Genomic DNA, 19,583 nt, shown 5'->3' with positions numbered 1-19,583 from the left:
AATTAGATGGCATCATGAGGTAGGAAAATTCTGTGGATTTATTGAAGCAACATCTCAAGACATCAGTCAGGAAGTTAAAGCTTGGTCACAAATGGGTCTTCCAAATGGACAATGACCACAAGCATACATCCAAAGTTGTAGCAAAATGGCTTAAGGACAACAAAGTCATGGTATTGGAGTGGCCATCATAAAGCCCTGACCTCAATCCTATAGAAAATGTGTGGGCAGAACTGAAAAAGCGTGTGCGAGCAAGGAGGCCTACAAACCTGACTCAGTTACACCAGCTCTGTCAGGAGGAATGGGCCAAAATTCACCCAACTTATTGTGGGAAGCTTGTGGAAGGCTACCTGAAACATTTGACCCAAGTTAAACAATTGAAAGGCAATGCTACCAAATAGTAATTGAGTGTATGTAAACTTCTGACCTACTGGGAATGTGATGAAAGAAATAAAAGCTGAAATAAATAATTCTCTCTACTATTATTCTGACATTTCACATTCTTTAAAATAAAATGGTGATCCTAACTGACCTAAAACAGGCATTTTTTACTAGGATTAAATGTCAGGAATTGTGAAAAACTGAGTTTAAATGTAGTTGGCTAAGATGTATGTAAACCTCCGACTTCAACTGTATATACAGTACTAGTCAAAAGTTTGGACATACCTACTCAAGTTTTTTATTTTATTTACTATTTTCTACATTGTAAAACAATAGTGAAGATATCAAAACTATGAAATAACACATATGGAATCATGTAGTAACCAAAAAAGTATTCAACAAATCAAAATATATTTTATATTTTATATTCTTCAAAGTAGCCACCCTTTGCCTTGATGACAGCTTACACACTCTTAGCATTCTCTCAACCAGCTTCATGAGGTATTCAACCTGAAATGCATTTCAATTAACAGTTGTGAATATATTTCCTTGTGTTTGAGACAATCAGTTGTGTTGTGACAAGGTAGAGTTGGTATACAGAAGATAGTCGTATTTGGTAAAAGACCAAGTCCATATTATGGCAAGAACAGAGAAACAACAGTCCATCATTAAAATCAAATCAAATTTGATTTGTCACAAACACATGGTTAGCAGATGTTAATGCGAGTGTAGCGAAATGCTTGTGCTTCTAGTTCCGACAATGCAGTAATATCCAACGAGTAATCTAACCTAACAATTTCACAATAACTACCTTATAAACACAAGTGTAAAGGGATAAAGAATATGTACATAAAGATATATGAATGAGTGATGGTATAGAGCGGCATAGGCAAGTGGATGGTATAGAGTACAGTATATACATATGAGATGAGTAATGTAGGGTATGTAAACATATAAAAGTGGCATTGTTTAAAGTGGCTAGTGATACATTACATCAAGATGGCAAGATGCAGTAGATGGTATAGGGTACAGTATATACATATGAGATGAGTAATGTAGGGTATGTAAACAGTATATGAAGTGTCATTGTTTAAAGTGGCTAGTGATACATTTATTACATTCATTTTTCCATTATTAAAGTGGCTGGAGTTGAGTCAGTATGTTGGCAGCAGCCAATCAATGTTTGGGATGGCTGTTTAACAGTCTGTTTAACATCAGTCTGTTTAATCAGTCTGTTTAACAGTCTGATGGCCTTGAGATAGAAGCTGTTTTTCAGTCTCTCGGTCCCAGCTTTGATGCACTTCTACTGACCTCGCCTTCTGGATGATAGCGGGGTGAACAGGCAGTGGCTCGGGTGGTTGTTGTCCCTGATGATCTTTATGGCCTTCCTGAAATAGGACAAATATAAGCACCATATTATTATTATTATTATTATTATTATTAATACACACCTCTCTTGTCATAAGATATCTCCTATTGGCTAGAAACAGCTGACAATCAGGTGCATCTTACTAGCCTCATGTGAGGTGTGTGTGTGTGTTCTCAGTATGAGAGGGGATAGCCTAGCCAAGCCCTCAGTGTTTAATTTAGTGTTTTAATATTGTTTGAGGCAGAAAGTTATAATTTGATATTTATAGGGCAGATTTACAGTCTGAGTGTTCTATGTGTTTGTGTGTGCCTGTGTCCTCATTTCCTTGTGTCCTCTCCACCCTCTCCTTGTCTCCTCTCTTCCTGTTCTCTTCATCCTCTGAGCTGAGGAGACTAGAATATGGATGACGAGCTCTTTTAGTTATTCAGGCCTTTGCAGATGGTGGAGGAGACGAGGGAAAGGTAGGGTCAGCGACTGTACATTATTGAGATGCAGCCCCTTGTCTCTAAATGAAGATCTTCAGAGGTTGTCGTGCCATATCTGTTGGCAGTAGAAATGGTTCTACTCTCTCTCCCTCATTCTCTCTCCCCTTTCTCTCTGCTCTCTCTCCCTCATTTTCTCTCTCTCCCCCCTTTCTCTCTCCCTCTCTCCCTCTCTTTCTTTCTCCCTCTCTCCCTCATTCTCTCTCTCTCCCCTTTCTCTCTGCTCTCTCTCCCTCTCTCTCTCTCTCCCTCATTCTCTCTCTCTCTCCCCTTTCTCTCTCTCTCTCTCCCTCATTCTCTCTCTCTCCCCTTTCTCTCCCTCTCTCTCTTTCTCTCTCTCCCTCTCTCCCTCTCTCTCTTTCTCTCTCTCTCCCTCATTCTCTCTCTCTCCCTTTTCTCTCGGCTCTCTCTCCCCTTCTCTCTTTCTCTCGCTCTCTCCGTCTCTCTATCAAGAGGAGCATAAATTACTGTCTCACTTTGTAGAATCAAGCGGCATCTCAAATATGTTAATGTGAGATTGCAGATCGAGGACACCAGAAGCGCACACACACACACATATATAGACACACGCACACACACAATCACGCACACACACACATTTAGAGGCAGTGTGAGGAAAAGGATCAATCAGCCAAATGCATCTGCTTTCTCTTGTTAGCTTGAGCTACTGATGAGCAGACTACTCATTCTCTATCTCTCGATCTATCATTCTCTCCATCCCTCCCTCTCTCTCTATATATCTATATCATTCTCTCTCCATACCTCACTCTCTCTGTCTCTCATTCTCTCTCTCATTCTCTCTGCAACACATACATACATACATACATACATACATACATACATACATACATACATACATACATATATATATATATATATATATATATATATATATATATATATATATATATATATAAACACACACTGAGTGTACAAAACTTTATGAACACCTGCTCTTTCCATGACATAGACTGACTAAATGAATCCAGGTGAAAACTATGATCCCTTATTGATGTCACTTGTTAAATCCACTTCAATCAGTGTAGGCGAAGGGGGGAAACAGGTTGAAGAATGTTTACACCTTGAGACAATTGAGACATGGATTGTATGTGTGCCATTCAGAGGGTGAATGGGCAAGACAAAATATTTAAGTGCCTTTGAACAGGGTATGGCAGTAGGTGCCAGGCGCACTGGTTTGTGTCAAGAACCGCAACGCTGCTGGGTTTTTCACGCTCAGCAGTTTCCCATGTGTATCAAGAATGATCCACCACCCAAAGGACATCCAGCCAACTTGACACAACTGTGGGAAGCATTGAAGTCAACATTTGCCAGCACCAGTCAAAAGTTTGGACACACCTACTCATTCAAGTAATCACCTACAATTTTCTACATTGTAAAATAATAGTGAAGACATCAAAACTATGAAATAACACATATTGAATAATGTAGTAACCAAATAAGTTTTAAACAAATACAAATATATTTTATATTTGAGATTCTTAAAAGTAGCCACCCTTTGCCTTGATGACAGATTTGCACACTCTTCGCATTCTCTCAACCAGCTTCACCTGGAATGCCTTTCCAACAGTCTTTAAGGAGTTCCCACATATGCTGAGCACTTTTGGCTGCTATTCCTTTACTCTGCAGTCCATCTCAACACAAACCATATCAATTAGGTTGAGGTCAGGTGATTGTGGAGGCCAGGTCTTCTGATGCAGCATTCCATCACTCTGCTTCTTGGTCAAATAGCCATTACACAGCTTGGAGGTGTGTTGGGTCATTGTGCTGTTGAAAAACAGTTGATAGTCCCACTCTGCACAAACCAGAAGGGATGGTGTATCGCTGCAGAATGCTATGGTAGCCATGCTGGTTAAATGTGCCTTGAATTCTAAATAAATCACAGACAGTGTTACCAGCAAAGCCCCCACAAACCATCACACCTCCTCCATGCTTCACGGTGGGAACCCCACATGCAGAGATCATCCGTTCATCTACTCTGCATCTCAAAAAGACATGGTGGTTGGAAACAAAAATCTCAAATTTGAACTCATCAGACCAAAGGACAGATTTTCACCAGTCTAATGTTAATTTCTCGTGTTTCTTGGCCCAAGCAAGTCTCTTCTTATTGTTGGTGTCCTTTAGTAGTGGTTTCTTTGCAGCAATTTAGACCATGAAGGCCTGATTCACGCAGTCTCCTCTGAACAGTTGATATTGAAATGTGTCTGTTACTTGAACTCTGTGAAGCATTTATTTGGGCTGCAATTTCTGAGGCTAGTAACTCAAATTAACTTATCCTCTGCAGCAGAGGTAACTCTGGGTCTTCCTTTCCTGTGGCGATCTTCATGAGAGCCAGTTTCATCATAGTTTTTGCTTGCACTTGAAGAAACTTTCTTGATATTTTCAGTATTAACTGACCTTCATGTCTTATCTACCTAGAGAATTCTCTTCGATTATAATCACAGCCGCATATATCCCCCCCAAGCAGACACATCGATGGCCCTGAACGAACTTCATTCGACTCTATGTAAACTGGAAACCACATATCCTGAGGCTGCATTTATTATAGCCAAGGCTAATCTGAAAACAAGGCTCCCTAAATTATATCAGCATATCAATTGTGCAACCAGGGCTGGCAAAACCTTAGATCATTGTTATTCTAACTTCCGCGACACATATAAGGCCCTCCCCAGCCCTCCTTTCAGAAAAGCTGACCACGACTCCATTTTGTTGCTCCCTGCCGATAGACAGAAACTAAAACAGGAAGCTCCCGCACTCAGGTCTGTTCAACGCTGGTCCGACCAATCGGATTCCACGCTTCAAGATTCCGAATACAAGCAGTGTAGCTATTCCCTCCGCAAGGCAATCAAAAAAGCTAAGCGTCAGTATAGAGACAAATTAGAGTCGCAATTCAACGGGAGACACGAGAGGTCTACAGTCAATCACGGACTATAAAAGGAAAACCAGCCCCGTCGCGGACCAGGATGTCTTGCTCCCAGACAGACTACAGTGCCACTGACACGGCCCTCTACCAAAACCTGCTGGCTCTTCTTCACTGCAGCCGACGTGCGCAAAACATTTTTAAGCATGTCAACAATCGCAAGGCTGCAGGCCCAGACAGCATCCCCAGCCGCGTCCTCAGAGCATGCGCAGACCAGCTGGCTGGTGTGTGTACGGACATATTCAATCAATCCTTATCCCAGTTTGCTGTTCCCACATCCATCAAGAGGGCCACCATCGTCCCTGTTCCCAAGAAAGCTAAGGTAACTGAGCTAAATGACTACTACTAGTACTCACTTCCGTCATCATGTAGTGCTTTGAGAGACTAGTCAAGGACCATATCACCTCCACCCTACCTACACCCTAGACCCACTCCAATTTGCTTACCACCCCAATAGGTCCACAGACGATGCAATCGCAATCACACTGCACACTGCCCTAACAAATCTGGACAAGAGGAATGCCTATGTGAGAATGCTGTTCATCGACTACAGCTCAGCATTTAACACCATAGTACCCTCCAAACTCGTCATCAAGCTTGAGACCCTGGGTCTCGACCCCGCCCTGTGCAACTGGGTCCTGGACTTCCTGACGGGCCGCCCCCAGGAGGTGAGGGTAGGTAACAACATCTCCACCCCGCTGATCCTCAACACTGGGGCCCCACAAGAGTGCATTCTCAGCCCTCTCCTGTACTCCCTGTTCACCCATGACTGCGTGGCCATGCACGCCTCCAACTCAATCATCAAGTTTGCAGACGACACTACATTGGTAGGCTTGATTACCAACAACGATGAGATGGCTACAGAGAGGAGGTGAGGGCCCTCGGAGTGTGGTGTCAGGAAAATAACCTCACACTCAACGTCAACAAAACAAAGGAGATGATTGTGGCCTTAAGGAAACAGCAGAGGGAGCACCCCCCTATCCACATCGAGGGGACAGTAGTGTAGAGGGTATAAATGGGCTGGGCTGAACTGGGCTGAACTGGGCTAGGCTGAACAGGCGCCTGGTATAACTGGGCTAGGCTGAACAGGCTCCTGGTATAACTGGGCTAGGCTGAACAGGCTCCTGGTATAACTGGGCTAGGCTGAACAGGCTCCTGGTATAACTGGGCTAGGCTGAACAGGCTCCTGGTATAACTGGGCTAGGCTGAACAGGCTCCTGGTATAACTGGGCTAGGCTGAACAGGCTCCTGGTATAACTGGGCTAGGCTGAACAGGCTCCTGGTATAACTGGGCTAGGCTGAACAGGCTCCTGGTATAACTGGGCTAGGCTGAACAGGCTCCTGGTATAACTGGGCTAGGCTGAACAGGCTCCTGGTATAACTGGGCTAGGCTGAACAGGCTCCTGGTATAACTGGGCTAGGCTGAACAGGCTCCTGGTATAACTGGGCTAGGCTGAACAGGCTCCTGGTATAACTGGGCTAGGCTGAACAGGCGCCTGGTATAACTGGGCTAGGCTGAACAGGCTCCTGGTATAACTGGGCTAGGCTGAACAGGCTCCTGGTATAACTGGGCTAGGCTGAACAGGCTCCTGGTATAACTGGGCTAGGCTGAACAGGCTCCTGGTATAACTGGGCTAGGCTGAACAGGCTCCTGGTATAACTGGGCTAGGCTGAACAGGCTCCTGGTATAACTGGGCTAGGCTGAACAGGCTCCTGGTATAACTGGGCTAGGCTGAACAGGCTCCTGGTATAACTGGGCTAGGCTGAACAGGCTCCTGGTATAACTGGGCTAGGCTGAACAGGCTCCTGGTATAACTGGGCTAGGCTGAACAGGCTCCTGGTATAACTGGGCTAGGCTGAACAGGCTCCTGGTATAACTGGGCTAGGCTGAACAGGCGCCTGGTATAACTGGGCTAGGCTGAACAGGCTCCTGGTATAACTGGGCTAGGCTGAACAGGCTCCTGGTATAACTGGGCTAGGCTGAACAGGCTCCTGGTATAACTGGGCTAGGCTGAACAGGCTCCTGGTATAACTGGGCTAGGCTGAACAGGCTCCTGGTATAACTGGGCTAGGCTGAACAGGCTCCTGGTATAACTGGGCTAGGCTGAACAGGCTCCTGGTATAACTGGGCTAGGCTGAACAGGCTCCTGGTATAACTGGGCTAGGCTGAACAGGCTCCTGGTATAACTGGGCTAGGCTGAACAGGCTCCTGGTATAACTGGGCTAGGCTGAACAGGCTCCTGGTATAACTGGGCTAGGCTGAACAGGCTGGGTTGTATTGTGTAGAGTTTTAGTTCCCATTACTAAGTTTGCAGTGGGACTTCCTGACAATGTAACCTGACTCAGCAGATCTTGTATAGTGGTAGGGCTTCTGGACCACAACCCTGGAAGCGTGGGTTCAAACCCAGAATGCCCTTTTCCATCCTAAACTGGTGCCAGCTGACCATCTGAGGGAATGGTCAGGGAACAGCCAGCCACATCCCAGGGACCCTGGTGTGAGAACCACTGGTCTAGAGGAGGAGGTGGAGCTGACCTCTGACAGGACCTAACATCTGGGATATGTATGGATTATTTACATACACTTTCCTACGGGATAAAATAGGTTGTGTGCGCCAATATTGATTCCTCTTGATTCCTCTACTCATCCTGGGGTTTATTATGGATCCCCATTAGTTCTTGCCAAGGCAGCAGCTACTCTTCCTGGGGTTTATTATGGATCCCCATTAGTTCTTGCCAAGGCAGCAGCTACTCTTCCTGGGGTTTATTATGGATCCCCATTAGTTCTTGCCAAGGCAGCAGCTACTCTTCCTGGGGTTTATTATGGATCCCCATTAGTTATTGCCAAGGCAGCAGCTACTCTTCCTGGGGTTTATTATGGATCCCCATTAGTTCTTGCCAAGGCAGCAGCTACTCTTCCTGGGGTTTATTATGGATCCCCATTAGTTATTGCCAAGGCGGCAGCTACACTTCCTGGGGTTTATTATGGATCCCCATTAGTTATTGCCAAGGCGGCAGCTACACTTCCTGGGGTCCGGAAAACTTAAGGCAGTTTTACAATTTAAAAAACATTACGATACATTCATTACAGAATTCATAACACACTGAGTGTGTGCCCTCAGAACCGTTCTCCACTACCACATATCTATTCTTTATCTCTCCCCTCCTCTGTTCTCCTCCTCCCCCTCTCCCTCCATCCCTCCATCTGAAGCTATAGTAAGGGGAGTTAATATGGGGCAGTTGAAACCCTCAGGGTATCTACTGTATATACAACACACTGTGTGTGTGGGCAAGTGTGTGTGTGTGCACGTGCGTATATTGATGGGGACTTTATATTATAAAATATTGCTCGCCTTCTGTTGAATACACTTACAGTGTATACAATTTCCTCCTTCGTGGTAATGATATATCATATTGTACCATATTATGATATCATTGTATCAATATTATATCTTCTTATTCTCTCCTTAGATCACCAGAAGCTGGAGAGGGAAGCCAGGATCTGCAGATTGCTCAAACACTCCAATATCGGTCAGTACCTGTAATTCTCTCTCTCTCTGCTGCTGGGGCTGCAGCACAGGAAGAATATGAGAATGTTTTCTGCTGATGTTCTCAACCAATCTCTCTATCTCTCTCTCTCTCTATCTCTCTCTCTCTCTATCTCTCTCTCTCTCTCTCTCTCTCTCTCTCTCTCTCTCTCTCTAGTTCGTCTCCATGACAGCATATCAGAGGAGGGCTTCCACTACCTTCTGTTTGACTTGTGAGTGGCAGTGCTCTTCTCCCTCTCTCCTCTCCTCCCTCTCTCCTCCCTCTCTCATCTCCTCCCTCTCTCCTCTCCTCCCTCAATATATTTTATCCCTTCCTTCTTCTTCTATCCTTCCTCTTCTACTTCCATCCCATTTCCCTGCCTTTTCTTCTCACCTTCCTTCTTATTGCCCTCTTCTCTCATCCTCCCCCTCTCCTCTTCCTTCTTCTTGTTCTGTCATCCTCCCCCTCTCCTCTTCCTTCTTCTTGTTCTCTCATCCTCCCCCTCTCCTCTTCCTTCTTCTTGTTCTCTCATCCTCCCCCTCTCCTCTTCCTTCTTCTTGTTCTGTCATCCTCCCCCTCTCCTCTTCCTTCTTCTTGTTCTGTCATCCTCCCCCTCTCCTCTTCCTTCTTCTTGTTCTGTCATCCTCCCCCTCTCCTCTTCCTTCTTCTTGTTCTCTCATCCTCCCCCTCTCCTCTTCCTTCTTCTTGTTCTGTCATCCTCCCCCTCTCCTCTTCCTTCTTCTTGTTCTCTCATCCTCCCCCTCTCCTCTTCCTTCTTCTTGTTCTGTCATCCTCCCCCTCTCCTCTTCCTTCTTCTTGTTCTCTCATCCTCCCCCTCTCCTCTTCCTTCTTCTTGTTCTGTCATCCTCCCCCTCTCCTCTTCCTTCTTCTTGTTCTGTCATCCTCCCCCTCTCCTCTTCCTTCTTCTTGTTCTCTCATCCTCCCCCTCTCCTCTTCCTTCTTCTTGTTCTGTCATCCTCCCCCTCTCCTCTTCCTTCTTCTTGTTCTCTCATCCTCCCCCTCTCCTCTTCCTTCTTCTTGTTCTCTCATCCTCCCCCTCTCCTCTTCCTTCTTCTTGTTCTGTCATCCTCCCCCTCTCCTCTTCCTTCTTCTTGTTCTGTCATCCTCCCCCTCTCCTCTTCCTTCTTCTTGTTCTCTCATCCTCCCCCTCTCCTCTTCCTTCTTCTTGTTCTCTCATCCTCCCCCTCTCCTCTTCCTTCTTCTTGTTCTGTCATCCTCCCCCTCTCCTCTTCCTTCTTCTTGTTCTGTCATCCTCCCCCTCTCCTCTTCCTTCTTCTTGTTCTGTCATCCTCCCCCTCTCCTCTTCCTTCTTCTTGTTCTCTCATCCTCCCCCTCTCCTCTTCCTTCTTCTTGTTCTGTCATCCTCTCCCTCTCCTCTTCCTTCTTCTTGTTCTCTCATCCTCCCCCTCTCCTCTTCCTTCTTCTTGTTCTCTCATCCTCCCCCTCTCCTCTTCCTTCTTCTTGTTCTGTCATCCTCCCCCTCTCCTCTTCCTTCTTCTTGTTCTCTCATCCTCCCCCTCTCCTCTTCCTTCTTCTTGTTCTGTCATCCTCCCCCTCTCCTCTTCCTTCTTCTTGTTCTCTCATCCTCCCCCTCTCCTCTTCCTTCTTCTTGTTCTGTCATCCTCCCCCTCTCCTCTTCCTTCTTCTTGTTCTCTCATCCTCCCTCTCTCCTCTTCCTTCTTCTTCTTTTTGTCTCATCCTCCCCCTCTCCTCTTCCTCATCCTCCCCCCCTCCTCTTCCTCCTTCTTCTTCTCTCATCCTCCCCCTCTCCTCTTCATCCTTCTTCTTGTTGTCTCATCATCCCCCTCTCCTCTTCCTCCTTCTCCTTCTCTCATCATCCCCCTCTCATCTTCCTCCTTCTTCTTGTTGTCTCATCCTCCCCCTCTCCTCTTCCTCATCCTCCCCCTCTCCTCTTCCTCCTTCTCTCATCATCCCCCTCTCCTCTTCCTCCTTCTTGTTGTCTCATCCTCCCCTTCTCCTCTTCCTCATCACCCCCCTCTCCTCTTCCTCCTTCTCTCATCATCCCCCTCTCCTCTTCCTCCTTCTCTCATCATCCCCCTCTTCCTCTTCCTAATTCTCTCATCATCCCCCTCTCCTCTTCCTCCTTCTTCTTCTCTCATCCTCCCCCTCTCCTCTTCCTCCTTCTCTCATCCTCCCCCTCTCCTCTTCCTCCTTCTCCTTCTCTCATCATCCCCCTCTCCTCTTCCTCCTTCTTCTTGTTGTCTCATCATCCCCCTCTCTTCTTTTTCTCTCCTCTCCCCGTTTCCAAGGAGATTTTTCCCTATTACATAACCATCCTCCTCTTTGCACATGCTCAGTTCCATCTTTAGCCTTGCACATACGCACACATACGCACACACATACATGCACGCACACACACACGCACGTACGTATGCACACACACACAAACACACACACAAACTCCCCTGCAGTGGAACCTGTCTCCATGGCAACCAAGCCCGAGAGATCCCTGCAGAGCTGGGGTTTCCCCTAACGAGGACATCCCCCTCCGCTGTGTGATTGTATATGTACGTTCGTATGTGCATTTGTGTGTTTGTATGTGTGTGTGGTTGTGTGAGTGTGTGTGTTAACTAGTGTCTGTGTGTTAGCCAGTCTGTGTGTTAACTAGTGTCTGTGTGTTAGCTAGTCTTTGTGTCAACTAGTGTCTGTGTGTCAACTAGTGTCTGTGTGTTAACTAGTGTATGTGTGTTAGCTAGTCTGTGTGTAAACTATTGTCTGTGTGTTAGCTAGTCTGTGTGTAAACTAGTGTCTGTGTGTTAACTAGTGTCTGTGTGTTAGCTAGCCTGTGTGTTAGCTAGTGTCTGTGTGTTAGCTAGTGTCTGTGGGTTAACTAGTATGTGTGGTAACTAGTGTCTGTGTGTTAGCTAACCTGTGTGTTAGCTAGTGTCTGTGTGTTAGTTAGTGTCTGTGTGTTAGCTAGTGTCTGTGTGTTAGCTAGTGTCTGTGTGTTAGCTAGTGTCTGTATGTTAACTAGCCTGTGTGTTAGCTAGTGTCTGTGTGTTAGCTAGTGTCTGTATGTTAACTAGGCTGTGTGTTAACTAGTGTCTGTGTGTTGTAGGGTGACAGGTGGAGAGCTGTTTGAGGACATTGTGGCCAGAGAGTACTACAGTGAAGCAGATGCCAGGTAAACACCTTTTACGCAGTACACCCTCTTTATCCATCCATCCATCCATTCTCTATCACATGCTCTCTCTCTTTTTCTTTCTCTCTCTTTCTCTCTCTTTCTCTCTCTTTCTCCTGTTCAATGTTACTCTCAGTTTACCTTGTAGAATACATTTTCATTGCACTGAGCACTTCTCCTCAGCTTGCACAGACACGCACAGACGCGCACACACACACACAGACCGACACAGCCTTGCCCCTCAGGATTTTGACTGTGGAGGTGTTGTGTGTGTGTGTGGGCGGGAAAGAGAGAGAGAGAGAGAGAGAGAGAGAGAGAGAGAGAATACATATTTCACCATGTGTAAATCCTAGCTGCATTGCTCTACCCTGTGTGTCTGTTCTGATTTTTTCCTACTTTCCATGTGTCCTCTGTCCGTCTCTCTGTCTCTCCAAGACTGGTAGTGTGTTGCTCATGGCAACCTATGCTAAAAAAAAGAAAGAAATGAAAGTCAGAGAGAGAACCTGTTCTCATTTTTATTATGCAGTTTTTATATAAAAAAAACCACAGGCAAAGTCACCAAGTTAGACATCTCTTTCACAGACCCAGACTGTCACAGACTGTCAGACAGACAGACAGACTGCAGTTCATTCCTACGCTGCTTGACTCCTAGAACAGTGCATTCCCTCTTCATCATCTCTCTGACAGGTGTTTTGTGAACACACAATGTTCACACACAATACTTGAAAGTTGAGGGGCGCTTGATTTAGCTTGACTTTTGCACTTTTGGGACTAAAATAGAATTGGACAGAATACTTTATTGCCCTCGAGGTAATTTGTCTAGCACATTTTAAGAGCACTGCAATACACCACACAAAACGCAGATGCAGCACACTGACAGACTAACCCACTCCCCCTGGTGTTGTCATACAGTCACTGCATCCAGCAGATCCTGGAGGCTGTGTTACACTGTCACCAGTCGGGCGTGGTACACAGAGATCTCAAGGTGAGTTAACTATGTGTGTGCTCTCCACCTGTTCCCTCTGAGATAGATCTGCTGTCTGTGCTGACATTATTATACAACAGTCCTACTGGGATTAACACAGTGTTTGTGTGAGAGTGTTTGCGTATGTGTGAGTGTTTCCGTGCGTGTGTGTGAGTGTGTGTCAAAAGTGTTGAAATGTTATGAGCAGTAACTTTTAGAGGGAAGTCTTCTAGATGAGGTTTGCAGAACTGTCATTAGATGAAGACACGGCATGTGTCTGTGAAATTATTGATTTCCCTAGTGGGTGTTTATTAAGTTACCAGCAGAACGGTGACTGAAACTGTGGTTTTTATTTTAAACATTCATCAATAACTCACATGACACACACACACACACACACACTGGGAATACTGCAGTATACCTAACACAGGGGCTGTAAACACAGGGTTGTAGATAACACAGGGGTTGTAGATAACAAAGGAGCTGTAGATAACACACAGGTTGTAGATAACACAGGGGCTGTTAGATAACACAGGGGTTGTTAGATAACACAGGGGCTGTTAGATAACACAGGGGCTGTTAGATAACACAGGGGCTGTTAGATAACACAGGGGCTGTTAGATAACACAGGGGCTGTTAGATAACACAGGGGCTGTAGATAACACAGGGGCTGTAGATAACATGGGCTGTTAGATAACACAGGGGCTGTAGATAATACAGGGGCTGTAGATAACACAGGGGTTGTAGAGTGCCTTTCAAAACTATTCACCCCCCTTGGCGTTTTTCCTATTTTGTTGCATTACAACTTGTAATTGAAATAGATTTTTATTTGGATTTCATGTATTGGACATACACAAAATAGTCCAAATTGGTGAAGTGAAATGAAAAAAATTACTTGTTTCAAAAAAATTCAAAAAAATGGAAAAGTGGTGCGTGCATATGTTTTCACCCCCTTTGCTATGAAGCCCCCAAATAAGATCTGGTGCAACCAATTACCTACAGTGAAGCATGGTGGTGGCAGCATCATGCTGTGGGGATGTTTTTTATCAGCAGGGACTGGGAAACTGTTCAGAATTGAAGGAATGATGGATGGCGCTAAATACAGAGAAATTCTTGAGGGAAACCTGTTTCAGTCTTTCAGAGATTTGAGACTGGGATGGAGGTTCACCTTCCAGCAGGACAATGACCCTAAGCATACTGCTAAAGCAACACTCGAGTAGTTTAAGGGGAAACACTGTAGATAACACAGGGCTGTAGATAATATAGTGGTTGTAGAAAACACAGGGGTTGTAGAAAACACAGGGCCTGTAGATAACACAGGGGCTGTAGATGGCCGAGGGCCAACTTCCATTACTGTTTATTAGATTACCTTCAAAGTTTGTGGCCTCTACAGCACCCCCCCCCCCCCCCCCCTCTCTCTCACCCACTTTCTCAGCCTAACTTCCACCAGAGCAACCTAACCTACTTAGTAATCATCACTGCAGCAAAACAGACAAGTTATTGTCTGTGTGTTGGTGATAGTGAGGTTGAATGATGATCCATAGCTCATTGAATCAGCCCAACACACACACACACACACACACACATTCCCCTCCTCTTTCCCTCCTCTGCCCTGCATGCCCAAATTAATCACTCTCAATAATCGACACATGCTGCAGTGGTGACCCTGCTACGGTAGATCCGTGTGTGTGTGTGTGTGTGTGTGTGTGTGACACTGCTACGGTAGATGTGTGTGTGTGTGTGTGTGTGACACTGCTACGGTAAATCCTTGTGTGTGTGTGTGTGTGTGTGTGTGTGTGTGTGTGACACTGCTACGGTAGATCCGTGTGTGTGTGTGTGAGACACTGCTACGGTAAATCCTTGTGTGTGTGTGTGTGTGTGTGTGTGTGTGTGTGTGTGTGTGTGACACTGCTACGGTAGATCCATGTGTGTGTGTGTGTGAGACACTGCTACGGTAGATCCTTGTGTGTGTGTGTGTGTGACACTGCTACGGTAGATCCTTGTCTCTGTGTGTGTGTGTGTGTGACACTGCTACGGTAAATCCTTGTCTGTGTGACACTGCTACGGTAGATCCTTGTCTGTGTGTGTGTGTGTGTGTGTGACACTGCTACGGTAGATCCTTGTGTGTGTGTGTGTGACACTGCTACGGTAGATACTTGTCTGTGTGTGTGTGTGACACTGCTACGGTAGATCCTTGTCTGTGTGTGTGTGTGTGTGTGACACTGCTACAGTAGATCCTTGTCTGTGTGTGTGACACTGTTAGCACTGGCAACCACAGTAGCAGTGCCACAGCTGTTACAGACAGATTGGTTCCTAATAAATACATAAAATAAATGACTGTTAATGATTGGACCATCTGTGTGTGGGTGTGGGTGTAAGTGCAAGTGTGTTACTACTACATGATTTTATGCCCAGCACCCCACGAGAAGTGATGTGTGTGTGTGTTTGACTTCTTGTCCCATCTGTCCCCTATGTAGCCAGAGAACCTCCTGCTGGCCAGTAAGTGTAAGAATGCTGCAGTGAAGCTGGCTGACTTTGGATTGGCCATCGAGGTGCAGGGAGACCAACAGGCATGGTTTGGTACGTCACACACTCACGCACCCACATACATACACACACATAAACACCCAAACACATACACACACTTGGTGTCGTATTGGGCGAAGGCATAGCCTTTAGATTGGCCATTCTCATCACAAACCAGTTGCTGGAGACAATGTCTCCGAAGGCAGAGAAGGTGTCGTACACACTTTTGTTGCAGATGATCTTGTCCAGGTTCTTGACAAATGTGTTTCCTACGCCACTCTTCCTCAGAGATGAGGTCACGCTGAGACCACAGGCCCCATGTTGGTCTTCCATGGATGGTTTCAAAGTTCATCGTGTCCAGCTGGGTTAACGTAGTTCACCTGAGCGGATCGGCAGGTGATTTTGTCCCTAACAACCTGGAGTATATCCCTAATAGGACTGAAATTGTAAAACAAAACGCGTCAGTCACCTCAGGGTAAAGATCACCAAGGTACAGGGAGGCCCTGGGGTTTCTGGGTACGCTGGGAGCCATGTATGACGAAGCATACATTCTTATGCTGTCCACGTTGGTTTGCAGGCAAATCCTGCTGCTGATGATGTAAATCCTGCTGATGATGATGTAAATCCTGCTGCTGAGGATGCAAATCCTACTGCTGATGATATAAATCCTACTGCTGATGATGATATAAATCCTACTGCTGATGATGTAAATCCTGCTGCTGATGATATAAATCCTACTGCTGATGATGATATACATCCTGCTGCTGATGATGATGTAAATCCTACTGATGATGATATAAATCCTACTGATGATGATATAAATCCTGCTGCTGATGATATAAATCCTGCTGCTGATGATATAAATCCTGCTGCTGATGATATAAATCCTGCTGATGATGATATAAATCCTACTGCTGATGATGATATACATCCTGCTGCTGATGATGATGTAAATCCTACTGATGATGATATAAATCCTACTGATGATGATATAAATCCTGCTGCTGATGATATAAATCCTGCTGCTGATGATATAAATCCTGCTGCTGATGATATAAATCCTGCTGCTGCTGATGATATAAATCCTACTGCTGATGATGTAAATCCTGCTGCTGCTGATGATATAAATCCCACTGCTGATGATATAAATCCTACTGGTGATGATATAAATCCTACTGGTGATGATATAAATCCTGCTGCTGCTGATGTAAATCCTACTGCTGCTGATGATATAAATCCTGCTGCTGCTGATGATGTATATCCTACTGCTGATGATGATGTAAATCTTACTGCTGATTATATAAATCCTCATTGATGATGATATAAATCCTGCTGCTGCTGATGAGGATATAAATCCTGCTGCTGATTATATAAATCCTACTCCTGATGATATAAATCCTGCTGATGATGATGTAAATCCTGCTGCTGCTGATGATATAAATCCTGCTGATGATGATGTAAATCCTGCTACTCCTGATGATATAAATCCTGCTGATGATGATGTAAATCCTGCTACTCCTGATGATATAAATCCTGCTGATGATGATGTAAATCCTGCTGCTGCTGATGATATAAATCCTGCTGCTGAAGATGATGTAAATCCTACTGCTGATGATGATGTAAATCCTACTGCTGATGATGTAAATCCTGCTACTCCTGATGATATAAATCCTGCTGCTGATGATATAAATCCTACTGTTGATGATGATATAAATACTACTGCTGATGATATAAATCCTACTGCTGCTGATGATGTAAATCCTGCTGCTGATGATATAAATCCTACTGCTGACGATGATATAAATCCTACTGCTGATGATGATATAAATCCTACTGCTGATGATATAAATCCTGCTTCTGCTGATGAGATAAATCCTACTGCTGACGATGATATAAATCCTACTGCTGATGATCATATAAATCCTACTGCTGATGATATAAATCCTGCTTCTGCTGATGAGATAAATCCTACTGCTGATGATGATATAAATCCTACTGCTGATGATGTTAATCCTGCTGCTGATGATGATGTAAATCCTGCTGCTGATGGTGTAAATCCTGCTGCTGATGATCATATACATCCTGCTACTGCTGATGATGATATAAATCCTGCTGCTGCTGATGTAAATCCTGCTGCTGATGATCATATAAATCCTGCTACTGCTGATGATGATATAAATCCTGCTGCTGATGATCATATACATCCTGCTACTGCTGATGATGATATAAATCCTGCTGCTGATGATCATATAAATCCTACTGCTGATGATATAAATCCTGCTGCTGCTGATGTAAATCGTGCTGCTGATGATGATGTAAATCCTGCTACTGCTGATGATGTAAATCCTGCTACTGCTGATGATGTAAATCCTGCTGCTGATGATATAAATCCTGCTGCTGCTGTTGATGTTGGAAAAAAAGATCTTGAAAAGTTGATGTTTTAGCGGTTGATTGTTGGTTGCTTAAGATATCAAAATGTCAGGTGTTAGAACCCCTGGAACCCCCTCGTTTGTTGTCATAAGTCATATTAGATCAAATAAAATCTATCCAATTAGATTACTTTATTTATTGCACCATAGTCAGTTAGATTGCATGATTTACATTGCAAATGTAAATAAATAAATAAAACATGAATCTATTTAGCTTACACATAAATAGCCAATAACCTGTTAAAAACAACAATTTGTACAGCAGGACTAACGTGTTCAGCTTTCCATTTCAGTTTCATATATTTATTTGAGTTAAAATTCCATTGTTGATTATATTTACAGTTTTCAACAAAATAGTATACCTACGGTGGAATCAGTTTCTACACATTGTTTTGTCTACTGTGTTGGACTCCATCCATCATCATCCTCGGCCTACGACTGAAGTCATACAGTTTAACCACTGTGTGTATGTGCATATACATAGGTTTTGCAGGTACCCCAGGCTACCTATCTCCAGAGGTACTGAGGAAGGAGGCTTATGGTAAACCTGTAGACATCTGGGCTTGTGGTGAGTATAGAGCACTACAGTAACACTATATTATATATGTATCTGTCTCGTCCCTTTCTCCATCTCTCTCTTTCTCATCAGTATCTCCTCTCCTTCTCTCACCACTCAACGTGTGTGTGTGTGTGTGTGTGTGTGTAGGTGTGATCTTGTACATCCTGCTAGTGGGGTATCCTCCATTTTGGGATGAGGACCAACACAAACTCTATCAGCAAATTAAAGCAGGAGCTTATGACGTGAGTAACACAAACACACACACACACACACACAAACACAAACACACACACACGCACGCACATTTGTTTGACAAAAGGGAGTATGTGTGTGTGTAGTTTCCGTCTCCAGAATGGGACTCAGTGACTCCAGAAGCCAAGAACCTGATTAACCAGATGTTGACCATTAACCCTGCCAAGAGGATCACTGCCCAGGAGTCCCTCAAACACCCATGGGTCTCCGTAAGTACACACACACACACTTTTCCTCTCAGTTTCCCTGTTTGACATTGTCTCTCTTTTTCTCTCTTTCCAGCAACGCTCCACCGTGGCATCCATGATGCACAGACAGGAGACAGTGGAGTGCCTGAAGAAGTTCAACGCCCGGAGGAAACTCAAGGTCTGTTCTCTCTTAATGATTTCATAATCACTATGAATACTGGAGTAATCTCTGAGCCTTCTCACATCTACACAACACCCTAGCAACCTACCACTCACCCTTCCCTCTGTCTCTGTCTCTCTCTTCTCTCGCGTCAATTCAATTTAAGGCACTTTATTGGTATAGGAAACATTTGTTAACATTGCCAAAGCAAGTGAAGTAGATAATATACAAAGTGAAATAAACAATAAAATCAGCAGTAAACATTACACTCACAGATGTTCCAAAATAATAAAGACATTTCAAATGTCATATTATATACAGTTGAAGTCGGAAGTTTACATTTATTTATTTATTTTATTTCACCTTTATTTAACCAGGTAGGCTAGTTGAGAACAAGTTCTCATTTACAACTGCGACCTGGCCAAGATGAAGCAAAGGAGTGCGACACAAGATAAAGCGTAGCAATTCGACACATACAACAACACAGAGTTACACATGGAATAAACAAAACATACAGTCAATAATACAGTAGAACAAAAGAAAACAAAAAGTCTATATACAGTGAGTGCAAATGAGGTAAGTTAAGGAAATAAATAGGCCATGGTGGCGAAGTAATTACAATATAGCAATTAAACACTGGAATGGTAGAT

General features: G+C 44.4%; 1 protein-coding gene across 7 annotated transcripts in view; it reads left to right on the top strand.

The window, feature by feature from the left end:
* The window catches only part of LOC110523332 (calcium/calmodulin-dependent protein kinase type II subunit beta), a 64,241-nt gene that overhangs the window by 4,222 nt on the left and 40,436 nt on the right, over positions 1 to 19,583 (top strand). For all 7 annotated transcript variants that reach the window (XM_036976943.1, XM_036976941.1, XM_036976944.1 and 4 more), the window contains exons 3-11: positions 8,636 to 8,695; positions 8,870 to 8,924; positions 11,793 to 11,858; positions 12,768 to 12,840; positions 15,297 to 15,399; positions 18,259 to 18,342; positions 18,481 to 18,575; positions 18,672 to 18,794; positions 18,868 to 18,951. In XM_036976943.1, coding sequence (XP_036832838.1) covers positions 8,636 to 8,695; positions 8,870 to 8,924; positions 11,793 to 11,858; positions 12,768 to 12,840; positions 15,297 to 15,399; positions 18,259 to 18,342; positions 18,481 to 18,575; positions 18,672 to 18,794; positions 18,868 to 18,951 — 743 coding nt within the window. The remainder of the gene's footprint in view (positions 1 to 8,635; positions 8,696 to 8,869; positions 8,925 to 11,792; positions 11,859 to 12,767; positions 12,841 to 15,296; positions 15,400 to 18,258; positions 18,343 to 18,480; positions 18,576 to 18,671; positions 18,795 to 18,867; positions 18,952 to 19,583) is intronic.

Source organism: Oncorhynchus mykiss, chromosome 5, assembly GCF_013265735.2.
Source record: "Oncorhynchus mykiss isolate Arlee chromosome 5, USDA_OmykA_1.1, whole genome shotgun sequence".
Lineage (NCBI taxonomy): Eukaryota > Metazoa > Chordata > Actinopteri > Salmoniformes > Salmonidae > Oncorhynchus > Oncorhynchus mykiss.
This window is presented reverse-complemented; position numbering and strand designations above follow the sequence as displayed.